We start from the raw sequence: 23,301 nt of genomic DNA on the forward strand, positions 1-23,301 counted from the left end.
ACATTCTGCGACCTGTCAAGAGCATCCGCAACCTCAGATACAAAACTAAATATGGCATCTACAGTGCTTTTACCCCTTCTAAACCCATACTGATTCATGTTGAAGAGTTGACATTTATCAAGGTTTTTTTTTTTTTTTTTTTTTTATAAGGGAGAGGAGGTAAAAATGCTTTTACGCACACAGGTAGCCAGCCTGTAGTGTGAGACTCCTGAGCTTGTCAGACTACTCACTAAAAAAACCCCCTCTACTCTGTTGGACACAGACCTGGGATTGTTTGTCACATTACTTCAGGTCAGGTCAACGTGTGACCTAAGCCCTCAGGGCTCGCGCCGTTTCTGGCATTCAATTTCTTTATGACCTAGACTGCATCTCGGTCAAGCTCTAGCTTCTTTGTGCGGAGAATATCCTGGACGAAATGTGACATACAGGTCCAATTGTCCTCACCCTCCGTCATCATCGGAATGACCGTGTCCACCAACAACTGCCCTACATGTTGTTCAGCCTCCAGGCGGGAACCTTCCCAACGCTGGCAGCGGAAGAAGGTGTGCTCCGCGTCGTCGGGAGTGCCTGGGCAGTAGATGCAATCGGGTGACACGGCTTTGCCCATCCTGAACAGGTACGACCGAAAAAACCCGTGACCTGTCAGAAACTGGGTAAGGTAATAGTCCACCTCACCATACCGTCGGTCAACCCATGGTTGGACTTGCTGAATCAGTCTCCTGGTCCAGCGTCCCCGCGACTCCTGTTCCCAGCTCTCCTGCCAGAGCTGGTAGGTGCGGTTGCGCTCCTCCATTTTTGCATGGTCCTCTCCACGCCGCTGATAAATCGCTTTCCTCTCCGCCGCCAAAAGTTTGACGGGGATTACTCCAGCAACCACCAAGATGGCAGGTTCAGACACTGTTCGGTAGGCGGATGCTACCCTGAGTGCTGCCTGACGCTGCACTCTGGCAAGCCGCATCCTATACACCTCCTTATTGAGCGCGTCTGCCCACACCTCCGCACCATACAGGAGCACAGACTGAACTGTAGACATCAACAGCCTTCTGCGACTGGAACGAGGACCTCCGACATTGGCCATTAACCGGCTAAGAGAAGAGATAACCTTAGCGGCCTTGTCCGCTGTTCGGAATATCTGGTCCCGCCAGCTAAGCTTAGAGTCCACCATGACACCAAGATACTTGGCGGCACGAACGGACTGGACTTCGACGTCCCCCACCCTCAACGGCACAATGGTGTCAATCCGCTTTTTGGTCAGAATCACGATCTCAGTTTTGTTCAGCGCGAGTGAGAGACCGTGATCTGCCATCCATGCGTTTATGGTTCGCATGACTCGGTTTAATTTAACTGGGCCAGCTCAACACTACGAGCAGCTATTAAAGCTGCAATGTCATCTGCGTACCCAACTAAAACGGTTTCTTCAGGCATTTCAGACCTAAGGAGGCTGTCGTAGGCAACGTTCCAGAGGTCCGGGCCGAGTATGGAACCTTGGGCAGCACCAGAAGTGACACTCATCGTCCGCGGGCCTTCTGTAGTATCATACATGAGGAGGCGGAACCGGAGGTAATCCTCTATAATGCGCATGAGGTATGCCGGGACGTGGAAGTTGTTCTCCAGAGCGTCCAGCATATCGCACCATCTTGCAGAATTAAATGCGTTTCGCACATCGAGTGTAACGAGCAGCACAACCCTACGAGAGTAGTGATTAAAATCCTCAGCTCTCATCACGGCTTGCTTCACCTCCTCAATAGCGTCGACCGTTGATCGCCCCTTCCTGAAGCCGTATTGGCGAGGGCTCAGGTCCCCCGCAGCAACCACGGCTGAATTCAGTCGGGAACGGATCAACTTCTCTAGGACTTTCCCAGCCGTATCCAACATGCAAAGGGGTCTGTAAGAGGACGGCAATTCTGGGTCTCCTTTCCCCTTCCCTACGAGCACGAGCCTAGCTTTTTTCCAGCACAACGGAAATACCCCCTCTGCTAGGCAGGCGTTGTACATGCTCAGAAGAATCAGGGGATTGATTGAAAAAACCTTCTTAAGAGCCTCGCCAGGTACCCCATCAGGTCCAGGAGCCTTGTTGTTTTTCAGGGATAAAACGGCAGTCTCCAGCTCCTCATGAGTGAAGAGTGGGACATCGTCCATAATCTCAAACTCACGCAGTGGGCGCAGAATATGATCCGGAAAAAGGGATTTGACGACCCTCTCCATAGCGGCCCCCTCCATGACGGAAGGTGGAGAGCGAGTGGTGAGTTTTTGGGTTACTAGTTTGTAACCCAGGCCCCACGGGTCGGAATCGACATCATCCCTTAGTGTTTTCCAGCAATTGTGTTTGCTCCGGTTGATGGCCCGGCGGAGAGACTTCCTCGCCACCTTGTAGCTCTCCAGCTTACGGCGTCTATCCAAGGGTGCCCTGGCCCTGGTAGCGAGTCGTCTAGCTCTCAAAGCAGCTCGGCGCAAATCTGCGATCTCTGCAGTCCACCAGTATACGGGTCTCCTATCGCAACGGAGTCTCTTGCGGGGCATTGACTCATCACAAGCCGAGGCAATCAGCCCCATCATCGATGTAACTATAGCCTCTGCATGAGCCATGCCAGGTGCGGCAGGCACCGCTGGCACTCCCCGCAGGATGGCCTCGGTGAATTTAGCCACGTCCAGTTTTTTGGTGTTCCACCGAACGGGCACTTCCCGAGATGCAGCAACTTGTCTCGGGATGCGATCTAAGACATTGAAAATAATGTATTGATGGTCGCTGGCCGTATAATCCTCCAAGACTCTCCAGGCTGTGATCCTTGGCAGAAGAGACTCAGATGCGAGGGTTATGTCTGGGATCGTTCCCCTCATCCCGGGTCGCCGGAACGTTGGCGTGTTGCCCTCGTTGATTACAACGAGTCCGGCCCTGGCAGCAAAGTCCAGGATGTACTTCCCCCGGGAATTAGTGAGGGTCAGTCCCCACTCGACGGCCCTAGCATTGAAATCACCAGCCACGACCACATGCCCTGTGGTGTCCTGCACGCTCTCTTCCAAGCGGTCTATCTTCTCGCGGAAGTCATGGATAGCCTCGTTAGGGGTGAGGTAGACACTGTAATAGGTGACGTCCTTGCACCGAACCCAAACCAATCCACGGCCCTTTCCATGACCCCGCACTTGCACTTGAGCTGTATTACGCACCCAGAAAGCAGCAGTACCAAGACTATCGGGGAACCAAAAGGGTGGGACCCTATTCCGGTACTGGTACTGCTCGCTGACCAAGAGCGCGTCGACACCGTGTTCGAGGGCAAGCTGACTGAGAAGCGCGTCAGCTGTCCTGGATCGCCCAAGATTACATTGGAGTATTCTTATTTTCGTGGGTGGGCTTTTGCTTGCTGAAGCGCAGTTTTAAAAGCGCTGCACTGCCCAGACCCAGCTATATGTTTGGTGTTTTTGTCCGCGAGCCCATTTTCCTTACAAAGAAAGCAAGATTCGACTTGGCAGTCCCTACGAGCGTGACCCACCCCTCCGCACCGGAGGCAGTGCTTGCCTCGGTCGGGCCCCTTGCAATTTCGGGAGGAATGACCGAAACCGAGGCACCTAAAACACCTGGTTACTTCCACCCTCCGTCTGAGCCTGCAGTTGACCCAACCGACCCTCAAATGCTGGAGTGCCAACACCTTACTAGCGTGTGCGTCTGCCATTTCGGCGACCGCCATCCGCTGCTGGTTTCTATTTGGTTTTGTGAGCCACACCCTAAGAACAGCCGATGTTCCGGCAAGCTCGGGGACTGCTTCCTTTAGGGCCTCAACCACCTCACTCTCTGTCGACACACCATCTATGTCCCGAACCTCAACTGACGTTTTAGGCTCGAGTGCACGGACGGTGCCCTGGCCTTCCACGGCTGCCTTCAGTTCAGCAGCAAAAGCGGATTTGTCCTTTGACTTACCCAGTTCAAGGAGGACGTCCCCGCCCCGGGTTTGCCTAATCGACCGCACAACCGTATCGGTCTGCTCCGGCTTAGCCTTTATTATACCCAAGACTTCAGCGAATGATCTCCCCCCTGAGGGCTTAACCAAGATTGCCTCCGTCCTGGGCTTTTTTGGCCGCGACCTTTTAAGAGCGGGGGCCAAACCGGGCCCAATTTGGGCAACGTTTGTCGTTTGTGCCTTTACCGCCACATTTTTCTTGGAAGTGACCTCCGCCCGCCTCTGCTGCCTCTTCTCCTTTCGGGTAAGACGCTTTTCCCATGCAGCCCCAGATGGTGTCTCAACAACTGATCCCTTACGGGAGCTTCCCCTAAGAGGGGTCACGGGTTGCTGAGGTTGTAGACGCTTTGTTGGGAAAGCAGCTACATCTGGGGAAGACCTGGGCCCGGCAGACAAAAGGTCTGTCTGGGTCGCCTTAGCCTTAACCTTAGCCCTTGTGGTCTGAACAGCCTCTTCCTTTTTTGGAGGGCTTTCCGTAGTGGATGGCCTTCTGCGTTTCTTGGAAGGCAGCGCCCTGTCGTCGGGCATAGACACTACCTTCTCCGCAATCTTCTCCATGGCCGCCTTGCTTACCAACCGGCAGGCAAAAACGAATCCAAGGTCATCTTCTAGCTTGGCCATGCCATTTTTGACCACTTGGTTAACAGCTTTCTGGGTCCGAAAGGTGTCCAGCATAGCTTTAATGGTCTCCTCCATGTCTCGAAGCCGGGTTTCGATGCTACTCTCTGCGTCAAGGTATTTCTGACGCAGAAGCACCATCCCTGAGCTCTCCGACTGCAACGTTGTTGTAAGGTGTTCCTCCAACAGCCCTTCACCAGACTTGAAAGCTGGCACCGGTGGAGGGGAGACAGTCGCTCCCTTTACCAGCGAAGGTGCCAACGATATATTTTCTGCCGTCAGAGGGGGTGACCTTGAAACACACCCTCCCCTCTTAAACGCATTCTCCTCTGACTGCTTGCCAAGCAAGCCCTCCATGCTACCTGGGGTTGAAAAAGCCATAAAAATGTTTGCCAGCGCATCGTGCGGCAAGGGACGGCCCGGAATAACCAGGAACGGGTATACCCTCGGGGACGTAGCCCCTACCCCAGTTCCCTGGGGCCCGGTCTCCGTTTGCCTAGTACCGAGAATCCTGACGTACCGGGGGTCGCCCGTGGCAGTGCAGAGCCCGACCTCTGCACCCATGCCGCACTCCCTGACTGACATTTATCAAGGTAATCATACAGCCTATTAAAAACTATCTTTTCAAAAATTTTTGAGAATGTCGGCAGTAATGAAATGGGCCTATAATTAGTTAGTTCTTTTGGATTGCCTTTTTTTATAACTGGTATCACGTTTGAGAGCTTTAATACATCCGGAAACACACCTGTATAGAGTGAAGTGTTGATTAAATGAGCAAGTGGGATTGAAATAAAAGATGAACATTGTTTTATGATGAAGGGTGATATTTCATCCCATCCACACGATTTGGAAGGTTTTAATTCGTTAATTATTTGCTGAATTTCTTGAGGATCTGTAGTTTTGAAAGATATTAACATGGAATTAGGTCGGACCCCTTGTTGTAAAAAATTTATTGAGCTTTCAGGATCAGAATTAACATTTAGAAGTTTGCAAGTTTCTGTAAAGAATTTGTTAACATAATTTAACTGATTTTTTATGTTTACGGATTCGGATAAAAATGGAAATTTGTCTATTTTACTGGCGGAAGTATTCGTTTCTGTTTTTACAATTTGCCAAGCAGTTTTAGTCTTGTTGAACGACTGTTTAATTTTATTTTTATTATGTAATATTTTAGCAGTTCTTATACATTTACTGAGCACTTTGCTGTACTTTTTAACATAGTTTTTAAAATGCAGATTTGTGGATCGTTTGCTGAGCTCAAAAAGTTCCCGTTTATGTTTACTAGATCTTTTTATCCCACTTGTAAGCCAACCTTTATCTTTATTCCGGTTAAGACTATTTTTAGCCTTAACTAATGGAAAAGACGCATTAAAATGTAGTTTAAAAATATGTAAAAAACACTTATAAATAGTATTTGCATCAGATGTTACATTTAATTTCTGAAAGAAGTAAGACCAATCCTCTGATTTTAAAGAATTGACAAAATTGGAGATATTAACCTTAGAAAAATGTCTTACGTATATTGTTTTTTTATTAACCACAGTTTCTGTATGTTTCTTGGTAAAATATTCACAATTCACTTGAAGATATTGAGTTAAGTGATCAGATAAACCATTTTGTACCACAGAAGGCAAACATAAATTAGGTTTAAAATTTGTTATAATATTATCAATACATGTACTAGAAACATTTGAAACCCGAGTGGGTACCTTTATAGTTGTAAAAAGATTGAATGAATTTAATATTGAAAGAAACTCTTCAGATTGAGAACTATTTTTCAAAATATCAATGTTAAAATCTCCTGTAAGTATAAAAAAGGATTTAGGATTCTTAAGAATAGAATATTGTAAAAGTGAACGCAAGCTAGAAAAAAAATATCATATGCAATTTTGGTATACACGGTAGGTCTGTAGACACAAAGCACAATTAAATCAAGAGGGTGCGTGATCTGAGCACCACAACACTCAAAATAAGAGTCAACCGTAAAGTTTCCAAGATCCGCTCTTAATTTAATACTGTAATTATTATTCACCAATACACAAACCCCACCTCTTTTTTGTTTCTCTCTGCAATATGAACCGGCTAATTGATACCCATCGAATTGAAAAAGTATTACTATCGAGAATTGATTTTTCAGGTATCTGTATCAGTATTGAGAATTGATAAATCTTGGTATCGATACATCACTAATTATTTCCTTGCAATTACAGAAACATTTGTGATGATTTCCCATGATCGGAGCAATATCGGTAATGATTCCTCATGATCGTGACAACATTCGTCACTATCTCTCATCATAGCGGCAACAACCATTACGATTTATTACGATTACAGCAACTCTTGGGAATAGGACATCATCGTGTTCATGTTCTGTGATCAGGATTCTTTACTAATCACAACGACAAAAAAAAATGGTAACTGAGATTATTGGCAGATATAATTGACGATTATTCAGGACCTAAAATTTTAGGGTCCCATTCATAGTTCACATAAAATTTGGGAACTTTTTTACACTTTTTTTGTTTTGCCCTCCATCCCCCCAAGGTGAAGGGCCATCTGCATGCAGTTGCACCTCTTATACATGTCTAAGGCGAGCTCTGCAGTCCAGGATACAATGATTTTTACAAAGCTAACTTTAAAACGACTCTTAAATCATTAAGAATCTTACTTGCAAGTTTCATTGATTGGATGATAATCCCTGATCAGGTTCCAAAACTCGTTGAAGAATACAATGGGTTTGTAGTGTTCTCCAGTGACGGTAAACTCAACAACTGCAAAAAAAAAAAAAAAACATAATTAGAATTTTTACACTACTGTTTCTAAAATATAGCATAAACCAGTATAAAAAAAATTGTAGGTAAATTAAAAAATACCCCAGCCACAGCAAACCTGCAGACTAAGCGAATATCCAAGAATTGTCACTTATATTTTCTTAAACATGTCAGATTTAAATACTTGCTGCCACTAGGCAAGGTAATAAAGTGTGTTTTTTATTGAAGGGTCAATAGTGTAGCCTAGTATCAAATAAATAAATTTACCAAACTTGATAAAAATATATCCATAAAAAGTAAACAACAACAGTAACTTATTCTCCATAGGAATTAAGAATGAAAAGGAAATTTTTGATTTACAGTTTTAGGATTTTTTTCTGTAAGCATTTGGTGTACAAGGCTTGAGTATAGTCTACTAAATTATTTGTTTTTTAAGATCAACCAAATAGTTTGGGAACTGGTTTGAATAAATGTAAATTAACATATAAATTCATCAAAATTGATAACCACAGGTAATTAAAGTTAGTGTTTTGAAGTATTCAAAACGGGGTTTTAATTTCCGTCTCACAATAACAGACTCTTTGTCACCAAATGATTACGGTACAATAAAGGTCTGGTTTAATGTTTTTTGTGTAACCTACACTTCTTGTTACATTACATATTTTTAAAAGGGCTCAAGGCCATGAGTTATAATTAAAGGAAAATCAGGCTTACCTCAAAACAGGATAAGCCTAATTCAGAAAGATATGTGATGCTTAACCTGTGTAAAGACAATTCTGATCATAGACTATAAAATGTTGAGTTTAATAGTGTATTGTGTTGTCAAAACTTACACTCATTGATGGGAGGAGGGACGCCTCCAGGTACCCAGTTAGTTTGGTCCACTACGATGTTCACTGTCAAATTTGGGTGCCAATGAGAGACTATTTCTGTCTTTAAAGTCTCAGCTTTCTGCAATCACAACACATTTGGTAAGAATATAATCCATGGCATATAATCCACAAAAATATAACACCCACGCAGCAGCAAACCTGCTGAATAAGCGAATTCCATTTGCCGGATTGGATTTTTACATAAATATCTCCTTAAAAATGTCATGTTAGTTCCCTATTTAAAAAGCATTTGTTTAAAGAGTACATAGATTTTCTGCTAATAAAGTAATTTTTAAGTGAAATATTAATAGTTTAGTATGAAAGAAAAATGAATTTTCCGAATTTGATAAAAAATATGTTCATAAACTAGCAAACTATAACAGTTGACTAATTATTCTCCTTAAGAATAACATGGGAATTTTAAATTAAATGCTATTTTTTACTAACCATTGGGCTCATAACAACACGTCAGTATACCAAATTATTTGTTTTTGTTTAGCTCTATCAAACATGATCCTAGAAGCAAGATGTTTAACTCTGTAGCCAAGGACACAGAAACTGAAAAGATACCTGGTGATTAGGCTTCTAGATCATTCTTTCTACTCTATTGAAGGATTTTTAAAGAGGGGGAAATAAGCATTAAACCTTCCTAAAACCATTCTGTAACCTCTTTTTACATTGACTGTGTTATATTTTTTTAGATTTAGAACCAAGAACATTTATTATTATTGCATACCAGCACTTCTTCAGGTGTAGCAGCCGTCTCTCCAGTCAGAAGATTCTGTGTCTTAGTGAACCGCAGACGACGGAACTTGTTGACTTGTCTCCTTGAGTACACAGTTTGCTGACTACGTAGCAACTTCTCACTGGGCATCTCCGTCTGCATGTTGTAGTGGTCATCGTGCTTGATGAAATACACATGGAGGAATATCGAGCCGTTGTTCCTCAGTTTCTGTACAAACCACGATTCCTCTTATATGTATCCAAAAAAATAGTGCAAATACATTGTTCTACACTACTTGGAAAAAACCCTTATATTTACAGTCCATTCAGCAATCTGACACATATGGAACTAGGAACCTAATTGCTATGTCCACACTCGTGCGCTTCCAATTTCAAAGTACCTTACAACTTTCAGTTCAACATGCATCAATGAATGCGGTATTGCAAGTGCTTTGAGGCATGCCTTTTAGCTGTCCACACTCATGCCTCACGTTTTACATACGTTTCCTAAATGGATGAAGACGACACTATTCTGATAGGAGGAATTGGTGCGGTATAGTAAGAAAACAATTTGTATAATATGAAAGAAGGAGTACTATAAAGCTTGTAGTTTTCTTATTTTTTAAATTTAATTCATATTTGTTCATTTTATTTTTTTACTACCCCGTATGTCCCACAAACATAAATGCAAGTGATAATCATCTATGAATTCTGACGTTTGTTGGATTTTCATGTAAAGCAGTTGCAAGTTCAAAGACACAGAAATTCAAGGCTGGTGGATTGTCTTGCACAACGCTGTGCGCTATGGAATGGAGCTCCTTCGGACTCATTTTCAGCATGCCACGATGCATGCGTTACTTTCGTCCATCTGCGTCAAGGCATGCGTTAAGAGAAGAGGCATGCGCTTGGCTCACACAAAAACACACGAGTGTGGACATAGCTATTGGATTATGGCAGTTCATAGAATTCAAGTGTTTTGACTCATAAACAGCATAATAACTCTCATTCAAAGGGAAACCCCCGTACAGAACTGTATGACTAAATTTTAACACAAAAAAATAAACTCTTTATACCTATTGTTACTTATGTACAGTAGACTCTAGTGATAGACAAGACCCGAAACTTCGAGATTTTTTTTTATCTCGAAGCTTCGGGCGGGATTGAAATACTAAAGGGATATTTTCGAGACGAGATTTAAAAAAATCTTTAATTACTTTTTTTTAATATTAAAATTAAAATTTGTTGTTATTTTTAAAACTATAAAATCTTTTTAAATTCTTAAAATTTTAAAGTTTTTTAAATTCTTAAAATTTTAGTTTTTTTTAATTTTTCAAATTTTAGTTTTTTAAAATTTTTTAAATTTAATTTTTTATTTTATTTTAAGAATTAAAAAATTTAAGAAATAAAAAAGAAATTGGAATTTAAAAAAAATTTTAATTTACAAATTTAAAAAAAAACTTTACGAAAGCGAATTTTATATTTAATTATTTATTCTTTACATGGAAATATTGCTTCAATAGTATTATAATTTTTGAGAAGTTGCAAATGACGAGAAGTTTTGTTAGTGTAAGCAGTGTGAGACATGTTTTACTAAGTAAAAATAAGTCACTTCAAAATAAATCTAGAAATAACACAAGACTTAGAAATTATTACTTGATTCTTAACTAGTAATATTGTTGTTTTTTATATTTTTCAAAGTTGAACTATATACTAACTGATATCTCCATGTTTCCTATGCAATAAAAGATGTTAAATATTTTTGTCTATTTTTTGTCAAGTTTTTAAAACTTGTAAATATTTCTGAACTTAAAAAGTAGATATTAATTTTTTATAACTTTTCATTAAATTTCCTCAAAAAAAAATCCCGTCCCGCAGGAATTAAAAAAATCTTGTCTCGTCTCGAAGTGAAAAATCTAGTCTCGTCCATCACTAGTAGACTCACAAGTCTCCGGCCCCAAATTGTAACTAGGTAGAGTCCAAATTTGTGAAAGTGCTGGACTAACTGATGATGTTAACCCTTTGAGCCCCAAGTGCCGATTTATCGGCATGTCAATATTGTGCTGAAAATGACACAGTGCCGATAAATCGGCACCCCAAGGTCATGAGCAGAAAGACAATATGCCGATATATCGGCCATCTACTATTTTATATAGTACAGCGCTATTTTAACGTATTTTGTGTATCAGAAAACGTCATTGCGTAGCCAAAGCATAAATAAAATATATTACAAGTAATATTTTGTCAATTTTAATTTTATATAGTAATAATAATAATAATAAATCTTTATTTCTCCACAAGTAATACAATAAAATTACAAAGATCTATAAAAAACAAATTATTTTACAATGTAATAAAAACTTATTGTTAATTAATTAAATAAAAACAGTTTGCTTCAACTTGCGAAGAAATATACACACCCAAAGAAGATTAAAACTTCTGTGTGTGGGCGGGAGTCTCAACTAATACTTAACAATAACAAAAAAATTCTCTGAAAAGGGTAACAAAATGAATTATAAATTAAATTTACCTTTAGTCCAATAACTTTTGTAGAAAAGACAACAAAGAAAACAAAATTCACCAATATCTAGGAAGTAAAACGAAAAGTATGTAACTATAATAATGAGAACATTTTAAGAAATTGAAGGAAACAATGAAAACCCAGACTCTGAAATACAGATACTTACAAAGATAAAGCAAATACATTGAGCTAGACATTACTTACTAATATTATTAAGAATACAACTGTTCTATTTCATCATATGACTTGGTTAATAGCCACTTTTTCAAAGATTTCTTAAAAACACTAAATGACCTACTCTGCTTTACAGAAACAGGAATGACATTAAAAATTTTAATTGATAAATAAATAAAACACTTCTTAAACAGGGTACAGTTTGGTTTGGGTAAACGTAGAATGTTATGTGCAGTTTGTCTAGTTGAATATTTTGTGAATGTTATCAACTGTTGGTCCTGCATTACCACTTAATTTGAAAAATATAGTCAATACTTTAAAAATATATAAATATCTGAAGGGAAGGATATTATGACTTACAAATAAAGGTAGAGAATGAGAATAAAAATTTACATTACATATTAATCTGACAAATTTCTTCTGTAAAGTTATTAAAGATTTTAAATTCGACACATAGGCACCTCCATACAAAGAAATTCCATATTCAAGCTTAGAATTGATTAAAGAGTGGTAAACCTGTTTTAAGATGGGAAGAGGACAGCAATATTTGAGGTGGAAAAAAGATCTAAGTGAGTAACGTAATGAATTCTTTAAATTATTTACATGCATCTTCCATGATAGATTTTCATCCAAAAGTACACCTAGATATTTGGTAACATTACATTGTTTTATAGAATCACATAAGCAACTAGTTTTATTACAATCTGTTTTATGGAAAATTAAAGGTGCATTAAAAACATTTGACTGGGATAAAGAAAAATTGATAAAGATTGTTTTAGGAACATTTAGACAAAGTTTGTTGCAACTGAACCAAAGTGATATTTTATGTAGATCATCCAATATATAGTATTTATAGTGAGTCATCCGTATAGTATTTGTTATTGTTTCTAAAACGATATCGGCAGGCTGTGTCGTCTGTATCGCTCAGCTGTCTCACGAGTCAGCAACTCTGTTGTTTGTTGTTGTTTGTTATTTGAGTAACTGCCGGTGTTTGTTATTGTTTTGTTACGTGGATACCGTAATTTTTACTACAGATTGGTGTTGTTTGAAGTTAATTTCAAAAGTTTTATTATTCTTTTAGTGAGTTTATCAAAACATCATAATGGTAATCAACTATGAACTTACGTCTGTAACTGCATAATTATTTGGGTGCATGCTATAGCCCTTGCATGGACATGGAAACCTATTTTCATAACTAACTAACTAACTTAGGCCTAGTTCCTTTCTATAAGTTCTTTATCCTTTATTTCTTGCATGTTGACTGTTTTTATTTGTCTCAAATATGAGTAAAAAAAGAACTAGGGCAGAATCTCCTGTTAGTGAAAACACTCTGTTGTGTAACATTCAAGAAGCAGGTTTGAATGTATATTCTGCCGACAAGAACAGTGATGACTCTGACTTCAGTGACAATATTGCAAGTTCTGATGCTGATTCATCCTCCTCAGAACTAGTTGACGACACGGATGAAGACCCGACATATAGCCCGGAAAATAGTGGTAGGCCTAGACTAGGTTTTTTGCAAAGACCGATCAGATCACCTCATATGTTTTCCTCTGATGAAGAAGACATTGATGATGTCCTTCCTCTGGCAGATTTGCCTCCAGAAGTAATTGATTTTAATTTAGGCCAACCATCAACTAGCAGTGACAATAGATTTGGCCTAGATATGCCTACAGAAGAAGCTAGACCTACTGATGCTATACCAGATTTGCCAACAGATACCGGTACTCAAACTGCTAGGGATTGTGCTAGGCCTAGGCCTAGAGGCAGGGGTTCACACAGAGGGAGAGGAAGAAGTCAGACTCAAGCAAATCGTAGTAGGCGAAGACCTGTTGAACCTGAGTCCAGTGACTGGGATGAACTCGAGGAGGATAATGATCCGGGTTACCAGCACAACTTCACTTTCAATGAAGTCCCAGGTCCTAAGCATTGCCCACCCAGAAACTCCTCGCCAATTGCCTATTTCTCTCTGTTTTTTACTACTGAATTGATAGCAAAATTTGTAGTAGAGACAAACAGATACGCTACAAATTTCTTGCGATCTGCTGAACATGGCTTGTCACCTCAGAGTACATTGAGATCTTGGGTAAATTTAACCTCTGAGGAGTTCAAAGGCTTCCTTGCTGTTATTATAAACATGGGCATAATCCGGAAGCCTTCAATCAGAAGCTATTGGAGCCAGCCATCGTCCCTGTCCACTCCTTGGTTTGCAAAAATGTTTTCTCGAACACGGTTTGAACTTATCTTAAAATTTTTTCATTTGGTTGATGGCAGCAAACTTGTGAAACATGGCGAACCGGGCTATGACCCATGCGGAAGATTTCAACCACTCATCGACCATCTGAACCGGTTAGCCAAGTTTTACTATGTACCCTACCAGAAACTATCTGTCGATGAGTCGTTAGTGGGGACAAAAAAGCGGATTGGCTTGACCCAATACCTCCCAAAAAAAAAACATCACAGGTGGGGAGTGAAGCTGTGGGTACTGTGTGACGCGCTAACCCATTACTGCATGGCACTTTTTTGCTACAAAGGTGCCAAATACAGAGAAAATGATGAAGAAACCACTGAGCATGGCCTGGCATTCTCTGTAGTCAACAAACTAATGAACATCGCCAACTGTTTGAACAAAGGCTTTCATCTATTTTTGGATAATTTTTTCACTACTCTTCGCCTGGCTAGATACTTATATTCTAAATTAACTTGGCTTACAGGAACTGTTAGAGTTGACAGAGTAGGTGTGCGCACTGTGCTACGGGGGAAATATGCTGTTGGACAAAAAAAATACATTCGAAAAGGACCCGCCTTGTACATGGCCTACCGCGAGAAACCGACCAACAAATCTCAGTTTATTCTGCTATCAACCGATAGCAAGGCAGAAAATGTAAGATATACAAAAATGAGAAGTAGGAAAGTAATTGTAAAGACTAAGCCTAGAATAGTCCATCAGTACAACAATGGCATGGGGGGCATAGATGGTACTGATCAAATGTTGTACACTTACCTTGATGAGTGACGTTCGATGAAACCTTGGAAGAAAGTGATTTTTAACATATTTGGCCGCATGATGCTAAATGCATATGTTTTGTACAAACTTAACACCGAAAAACCAATGAGCCGTGCCTCTTTTATCACAGCTGTGGTGGATGAACTAGCAAATTCTTGGTTCGAAAAGAAATACGGAGTTGCCGGTAGAGGTGGGGGTGACGCAACAGTTGGAAAAGGGTTTGGGTTGGAAAAAGTTCCTGATAACAAGGAAAAGAACTGTTCTGTATGCAGTGGAAAAAAAAACCCAGATGGAAAAAGGAGAAGAGCGCGCACTATGTGTTGCTTTTGTAAAGCAGGACTGCATGCGGAGTGCTACAATCGCCACAAATGCAACTAAACGTTAACATTTGGATTTGTAAATACTGTAAATAGCCTTTTTTAATAATTTTATAAACTAGTGTTAGTTGAATACTTTTTTCTTCTTTTCTGAGGTCTTTCTCTGATACAGCACATAACAATTTTTAAGACATTATGTGAGTTATCGGTGTTATTTCCATTTACAAACTAAAACTTTTGGTGTTACGGAACATGGTGAAAAAAACTTTTTGGTGAGTAAAACAAAAAAATTTTTGTATCAGATATATTGTTAAGATTCTTAAGTCTTAGGTCTGTTCCATTAGTTTCTTTCAATTTGATATGCATCTCCTACATTGATACTTGTATACTATAATAAAACATGTTTGTTGCGGTAACTAGGCCGATAACGGATATTGAAGTATTTATCATAATATACCATAAGTTGGTCATTTATAAATATTTTTGCACCAAATCTTTAGGTATTATTTAGAAATGTATAGTGACTAATAAAAATGCAATAGGATGTGCTTCCTCACTTATTCACTTATTTTTTATACATCTCAAAATAAAAAATTAAAAAAAGTTTTTATTTTTTTATTTTATTTTTTTATTTTTGTCAACTAAAATTTTTATTTTTTACTTTTATTTTTATGCCAAATTGTTGCCATAGCAGTAAGCTAAAAAATAATGCCAAAATAATTTTTCTATCTCAATATTAAATAAAGTTATAAACAAATTAATACAATGCTGTAAAAACCGCCTATTTTGGCCTGTCATTCCCAGTACTGACCATGCAGTATAGGCATGTCACCTCCAAAAAAATCGCAAAAAATTTTTTGGGGCCCAAAGGGTTAAGTAAATTGTAAAAAAAAAAAAAAACTGTAATATAGTTTAGCAATCATGGAAAAATTATGAACATTTCCCTAAATCAATCAGATGGCATTAATGTTCAATCACACAATTTCCACAGACGCTTTCTGTAACCCCAACGATATTGCGAGATTAAAATCTCTAGGCACAATTATTTTTCACTTGGTGCTTGATCCTTTTAGACAATGCTTGGCTCGAAAATCAAGTCATTTACGCAGCCTAGTCTTGACATTACTGTTCACAAACACGAACATTTACAAACTTTGTCACTGCAAAGCAAATCAACTATACTGGACAATACAGACACGCACCAACATAAAAACCTCTTTAAAGATACCTAATAAATTTTTAAAATCAATATCTCAGACTGTCAGATTACTGGATGGCTCGGACAAGCGCACAGCAGACTCGTAGTGATTTACCATAGGGGAATCACAAAATAAAAATATTAAAAAATTCTCTCAAATATAGATGAAAAGAAGTTAGAATGTAAAACTAAATGTACGTTGCAATAACACAACCATAGTAAACATATTTGATCAAATCAGTTTAAAATCCATAGATTGAGGTGAAGAATATTAATTTTATAAATTCTGCTTGTATTGATAAGCTTTTGCAAATTTTGAAATAGGTATGCCAAATGTGTAGTTCTTATTGAATGTACAATACTATATTAAATGAAAGCTTTGTTACTGAATAAGACAAGCTGCTTCTGTAGCCAGATTAGTTTCTTGTAGGCCCAGTCATCAAGAATAAGAATTATAACAAATCCAATAATTTTAAAACTAATTTGTACCAATTTTGTGATGACTCGAGCGCTCAGAGTCAACAAAGAAACAAAGAAAAGAAACCTAAACTATTTAAAACTTTTTTTAATGGACCTTTTCTGTTCATTCACTACCAATAGTGGAATATGGTTAGGTTAGGTTCTAGGTTATATTTTTTAACTTCATACTGTACTAAACTTTATACTAACCTAACCTAACCAAAGTTTACTACCACTTCTATTACAGTCTAACCTTGATATAACGAACCTCGATATAACGAATTCCTTGATATAACAAATTTTTTTTAATCCCCTAGAACTCCCCATAAGACACAATGTATATTTTACCTCTACATAACGAACAAACCATAACAACGACCTTGATTTAACGAATTTTTCGTGATTTCGGCTAAAATAAGACACCTCAATATAACAAATTTATCATTGTCAGAACCTCTACATTGCGAATTTAACCTCTGCATAACGAATTGTCTACGTATTTCCCTCGTTATAACAAATCCCCCACCCAATTATTGTTTTGGGAAAATCTGTTTCTTTATCAAATGAAATGGAAAGGTCACGTCATCGCTTGCGCTAACATTCGTCTGCTCCGTTTTAACATATTTGTCTGCTGTCGCTGCACGCGCTATCACAGAAAACGTACTACTATAACCCAGAATGCCAACCTCATGGTAAGCAAGCATTAAACGGTTTGAGAGAACTTTGCCTGTCAATCCGTAGGCAGCGCCACCAGCGTTGCCATGCAATAGCATAGCATAGCAACATCGTTACCTTAACATTCCTTTTACGAGTGTTTTTATTATCCGTAAGTTGGCTATGATTATACACTTTTATAATGACTTATCTAATAATTTATTGTTTTCAATACGATTTGTTTCAACTAGCAACACCAATGCTATAGTTAATGATTATTATTGACATTCCTCTGTTGTGATAAATCAGTACTGTACTGTAAGTAGCCTACCGGCCTATCACAAGCAGTAGCTTACAAAACTTTCTACTGTTTTGTTTTGTTCTTTACATGGTTTATGACTACGCAATACAGTGTTTGGCTAGGTTTTAGGAGGGTTAGAACAAGCTGTGATTTTAAACTTACAGTTTTTAACCTGTACCAAGGTCAATGCCATTGTCATGATTGCGCAATATTCAAGATCCCTCCCCTTTATTATGCCGGATAATTTAGGTTCTACTATGTGAACACTGTACTGTAAAGTATTGTAGTGTAGCCTATGCTACTTTAATTGTATTTTAATGAGGTCAAATCCCGACCTATATTGACCGACGCTGGTTCTGAACCTCGACTTAGCGAAATTCCTGCAAACCTAACCTCTATATAACGAACCTCGTTTTAACAAAATCCTTGATATAACGAATATTCAGTTCGGTCCCTTCAGATTCGTTATACTGAGGTTGGACTGTACTAATAATCTATTGCTCTAAAACTAGTGGTAGTGAATTAACGGAAAAGGTCCTTTTTAATAATAAGTTTAAGATACCTCTAATTTTAACAAGTTATTTTATAAACCATGCAACTAAATGCCCTTAAGTATAATTATTGTATTCAAATGTTGAGTTCGATAGCAAATAACAGTATTGATAAATCAAGTTAGTAAATTTATATAAGTTGTTATCAATACATTTTAAGTATTGTTAGAACAAAAACTGCCATTCCCAAAGAGATTAATTAACAGCTGTGACTAAGGAATATGTCGGCCTTAGTTACTAACAAGACTACAAGATCGCGCCACACATCCATACTTACTTATTCATACTCATTTCTTCATACTTGACTTAACATAACTACTTTCGTATGGTCGCCATTTCAATGTCTCATTGTATGTCACAGCTTTTTGTTGCTAGTTGGTTCAAATTAGCTGTTGTCATAAATGCAAAAAAAATTGATAGTTCTGCACCCTGTTGGTAAATCTTATAGCTTGTTAATGCTATTTAATATCATAGAACCAACTTGTGTATTTGAAACAGCTGACAAAATTCTTTAATTCCTTTTATATATGAATACTCATAAGGTTAACATGGGAATCTCTAGAGCCAATGGGGTGGAGCCCAAAAGGATTTTTGAGATAAGAATATGTCTATGTGTTAATCAGGAATGTGAGCTATTATCATACAAATTTTTAGACCAATCTGACCAGTAGTTAATGCGTGATTGAACTTCAAACAATCAAACAAATAAACAAAAAAAACAGACTTTCACATTTATAATATTAGTAAGATAAGATAAGATTTACAGTAGGCTACTCCTGTTAAACCTAATGTTAAAAGGCAAAGCCCTCACTGACTGACTGACTCACTCACTCATCACTAATTTTACCACTTCCCATTTACCTAGGAGGCTGAAATTTGGTACACTGATTCTTTAGGCATTAAATAGGAAAACTACGTTGTTTTTATTCTGATCGGACTCTCGGGCTCCGCCCCAGTGGCTCTTGAGTTTCCCATGTTAACCATATGAGTACTCATATTTAAATGGAATTAATGAATCAATTCAATTAAAGCTGTTTCAATTAAACAAGTTGGTTCTGTTCTATGATGTGCAATAGCATTAAAGTTACAAGGATTACCAACAGGGTGCAGCACTATTATTTTTTTTAAATTTATGGCAACAGCTAATTTGCAACCAAAAAGTGAGTGAGCGTAGCGAACGAACTTCAACCTGGAGGAGAGTTAGTGTAGCGAACGAGCTAACCTGAAGGCAAGTGAGCGCAGCGAACAAGCTCCAACCTAAAGGTGAGTGAGCGTAGCGAACGAACTTCAACCAGGGCGTGATTGAGCCATGTGAACGAGCTCACTTATGAAGTAAAACGGAGACGTAGGAATTGGCTAACTCAGGAACTCGCTAACTCGGTCGTGTGGCGGAACTGGCTAACTCTGGAACTGGCTAACCGTCTCAGTCAGGAATTGGCTAACTCCGGAACCCGCCAACTCGATTTTGTCTCGCGGCGGAATTCGCTAACTCTGGAAGTCGCTAACCCGGCCGCGCCCACTGCTCGGAGCGTTGCCAACCTTGTACGACAAAATAATCGTACACTGCCGTATTTCAAAATGTCAGTGTCTATAAAGATACAGTAAATGTTATTTTTATGATTTATTTTTTATGATTTATGATTTCGATCTTAAATATAAATGCCATCAGTATAAAAGAAAATAATAGAATAGGAAAAATATTCAATATTTAGTTTAATTGGTAATAAATAATTAAACCTCTCCGAAAATAAGCTAAAATACACGCAAGTTCTTAAACACGGAAAACAGATTTAATTGTAATGTCGTAATAAACCAAAACCATTAATTAATACAGTCATCAACCATCGTAACTTTCATAATTAATTCATAGATTTTAAATTAAATGTTCGTCATTGAACCGTCCAACTTACGTGTACAAATATGATGACATAGACTAAGTTTTTATCTAGGCCTAATAGTTTGAACCAAAGCATTGTAGGCCTACTAGTAAATAGTTGCCTAATTCTAAAATGTATTGAATTTTTTAGCAATAATGTTACATGTTTTAAAACAGTTTTTAGATTTTACACCTAAGCACCACTAGTAAAAAATAGGACAAGATATAATATTCATATAATAAAACGTGACAGGGTTATTTTAATTCACGATTTTTAATAAACTAATTGACGGATTTTCCTGATTTGAGTGTTGGGTTTCCTTTATATTGCTTTCACAAACGATATAAACTATACCAAGCCATTGCTCGGTTCACCGTTCCCCAGTACTGAGCTACACAATAGACAATAGCTTTGTTTTTGGATAAGATAGAATCAGCCTGGAAAAAAACTCCAGACTTTTAAAAAGTAAGCCTACTGAAAGACGTAAAATTAATATTAATTCAACAAAATTAAGAGGATGACCCGGGTTCTACACTAATAGCCTACGATAAAAGAAATTTACAAGTTGTATTTATGCATAGACTAACTTTTAATGCAATCCATGAATACATTAGGCCTACCACTTTATAATGTATTGATAAATATTTATTTAAATTCAATAGCTCTATTTAAAAATACATAACCACTACAATGTAATTCTGTAATGACGTTTAACGTGTACATTTTATTTTGATTTATGATTTAAGGTTACTACAAGCCCAGTATATAAAATACGAACACAAAAATTTTATTTGCAGAAGTTCACAAAATGGTATTTATTCGAATAAAAGAAACAAATGGCGGACTACGAAAATAGATATTTCATAACATGTAATAGATCCAAATTAAATGTGCATTTTTATCTTTTTCATACCAATAAGCTACTATTTAAGTAAGAAACCCACATATAAAACATACTCCCTTATATTAGTACATTTCTCATCCTTATGGATGATCTGAAGACAGTTGTATTGTTAGTTCTGTCCGGTGTACTGTCTTTAGAGGTCGTGTTTGGTTTACAATTGTTTCTTGTTTTCAGTAATTTAAAACCTCGTTTAACCAAATAAAACGTTCTAATCACAACTAATAACACGTCCCCTAGTTATATAACCAAACAGTAAGGAACAAATCATGAAGTTAACTATAAAATAATAGAAACACAATTTTGTCGACACTAGCGATCAGTGTCACCGGACATGAACTAGACACGAAAAACGAGCTTCAAAGTTTACAATGGGATGTAAAGTTTACTTGTGTTGGTTAGTCTATGGTAAGACTATAATGCATTTTCCACCCTAATAATCATAAGAACTTCTCTGTGGTTAAACATACTTCAAAATATATTTATTTTATCGACTGCGTTGCTCTTACTCCTAATTAAGCGTAGGATACGACATTATGGTGCCGATACGATATAGGTACTACACTTTCGGCAACACTGGCCAAAAATATTCGTGCTTGGCTCCCATTGGACGGTCCGCGAGGCTTCTGATTGGGAGTTAGCGAGTTCCGCCGAGGGACCGAGTTAGCGACTTCCGTACGAGGACGGAATTCGCTAACCCGGCTCTAGAGCGGGTTAGCGGGTTCCGGAGTTAGCCAATTCCGAAACCGAACAAGTTAGCGAGTTCCTCTCATCGACCAAATTTGAAGATAGGGCATTTAACATGGGGTTAGCGAGTTCCAGAGTTAGCCAATTCCGCGGACCCGTAAAACGGGGCAAAGCCCGCGGGTACAGCTAGTGTTAAATATAATAATATTTTAGACGGATTTGGTGAACCATTGATCTTATAAATCTCAAAAAATAACTATAGTATAAGAAATGGAAATAAAATCAGCAAGAATTGAAACAAATTGTTTTCAAACTAAAGTAAAAGTGTCTGTTAATGAGTAAACAACCAAAAGGGAATTGACAACATATCAGTCAGGTTGACAAAGCTTATCCGGAACAGTTATATGCAAACGTTCATTAACCTTGAACAGAAAACTTTCTCTTCAGGCTAATTGTAAATGTAATGCTCAGGCATTAGAAATGACTGTGTAATGCAACTTAAAATTCATTTAACTTGTTTTTTTAACCTAGGCCCCAACATTTTGTAGCAATCCTAATTAAAAACCAACAAATTATATCAAGATTAGGCATGGATCCAAATAATGACTTTTGGAAACTGACATCTATTTAGACCAGCTGTAGACTTTTGTTTTCACAAAGAACATAGAAGAATAGACCACTCACTTAGTTTGAGTCTAAAATTGTACGAGGGCGGTTTTTAACAGCCCTTACGGTACTTAAAAAACCGCCCTCGCATTTCTCCCTATATATATTGTTACTGATAGTTTATGTGACATTAGTAAGCAATAAGTTATCCTTTCAGTCTGACTTGGTTAAAAGTGTCTATATTTTACAGAAATCAATAATTTATATCGGCTATAGGCTCAATTCAACTACCGAAGAACCTCCATTACAGGGGTGGATTAACCGGGCGGCGGATCATCTGTGGTCAATAGATGCCTCTAAAATTAGGTTACATAATCTCAAAAATCCCAAGAAAATTTTATAAATTGTATTTCTTCAGTCTAATATATTGAAATGTACTGTATAATAGTATATTTAACTATTTCTGGCCATTTTTATATGCAGTAGGTTCCCCCATTATTGTTTTTGAATCATCACAGTTCATTTGACAAAAATAAATGGAGGCAAAACAACGAAATGGCCATCGAGAGCTTCGAGGTTAATCTATTCGCTTGCACTCAAAATCGTCTGCTCCTAACAAATCTGTCTGTTGTGCGCTTGCTATGTCACAACAGTTTGTAATTGGGTGATTAGTAACCATGACAACTTAAGCAGCCTGTGATTGGGTGATAAGTCACCATGACAACTTTAGTAGAATGTGGTTGGGTGAATAAACCATGGAAACTTGTTGAATATGTGGATGAAGAAAACCCAAAGAAAGAGAAGAACAAAGAGAAGTTATAAGTGGTGTTTTGTCATTGTTATCTTTAAATCTTATTTTACGACTATTGTTATTATCTTTACAACTTGAGTACTATGATTTTATGTTGTTTTTATGAGTTATCTAATGTTTTTATCTACATTATTTTGTTCTGAAACATCATGTAGTAGTAGCCTATGATGACTACGGTAGCAGTAACTTACTAGTCTAAATTTTCTTTTGTTTTCTTCTTTACGTGATTTATTGCTGTACAGTGTAGCAATTTTTGTTTTATTTGAGTTAACAAGCATGTTTAAACGTTACAGTTTTTATTAC

At 38.1% G+C, this 23,301-nt stretch overlaps 1 protein-coding gene across 1 annotated transcript in view; it reads right to left on the reverse strand.

The window, feature by feature from the left end:
* The window catches only part of LOC128985403 (putative lipid scramblase CLPTM1), a 40,326-nt gene that overhangs the window by 9,476 nt on the left and 7,549 nt on the right, over positions 1-23,301 (reverse strand). Inside the window, exons 4-6 of the mRNA XM_054404862.1 lie at positions 8,951-9,166; positions 8,176-8,293; positions 7,240-7,342 (exon numbers count right to left, since the gene is read on the reverse strand). Coding sequence (XP_054260837.1) covers positions 7,240-7,342; positions 8,176-8,293; positions 8,951-9,166 — 437 coding nt within the window. The remainder of the gene's footprint in view (positions 1-7,239; positions 7,343-8,175; positions 8,294-8,950; positions 9,167-23,301) is intronic.

Source organism: Macrosteles quadrilineatus, unplaced genomic scaffold (assembly GCF_028750875.1).
Source record: "Macrosteles quadrilineatus isolate MER2022 unplaced genomic scaffold, UCM_ALF_1.0 Scaffold_2__2_contigs__length_208266976, whole genome shotgun sequence".
Taxonomy (NCBI): domain Eukaryota; kingdom Metazoa; phylum Arthropoda; class Insecta; order Hemiptera; family Cicadellidae; genus Macrosteles; species Macrosteles quadrilineatus.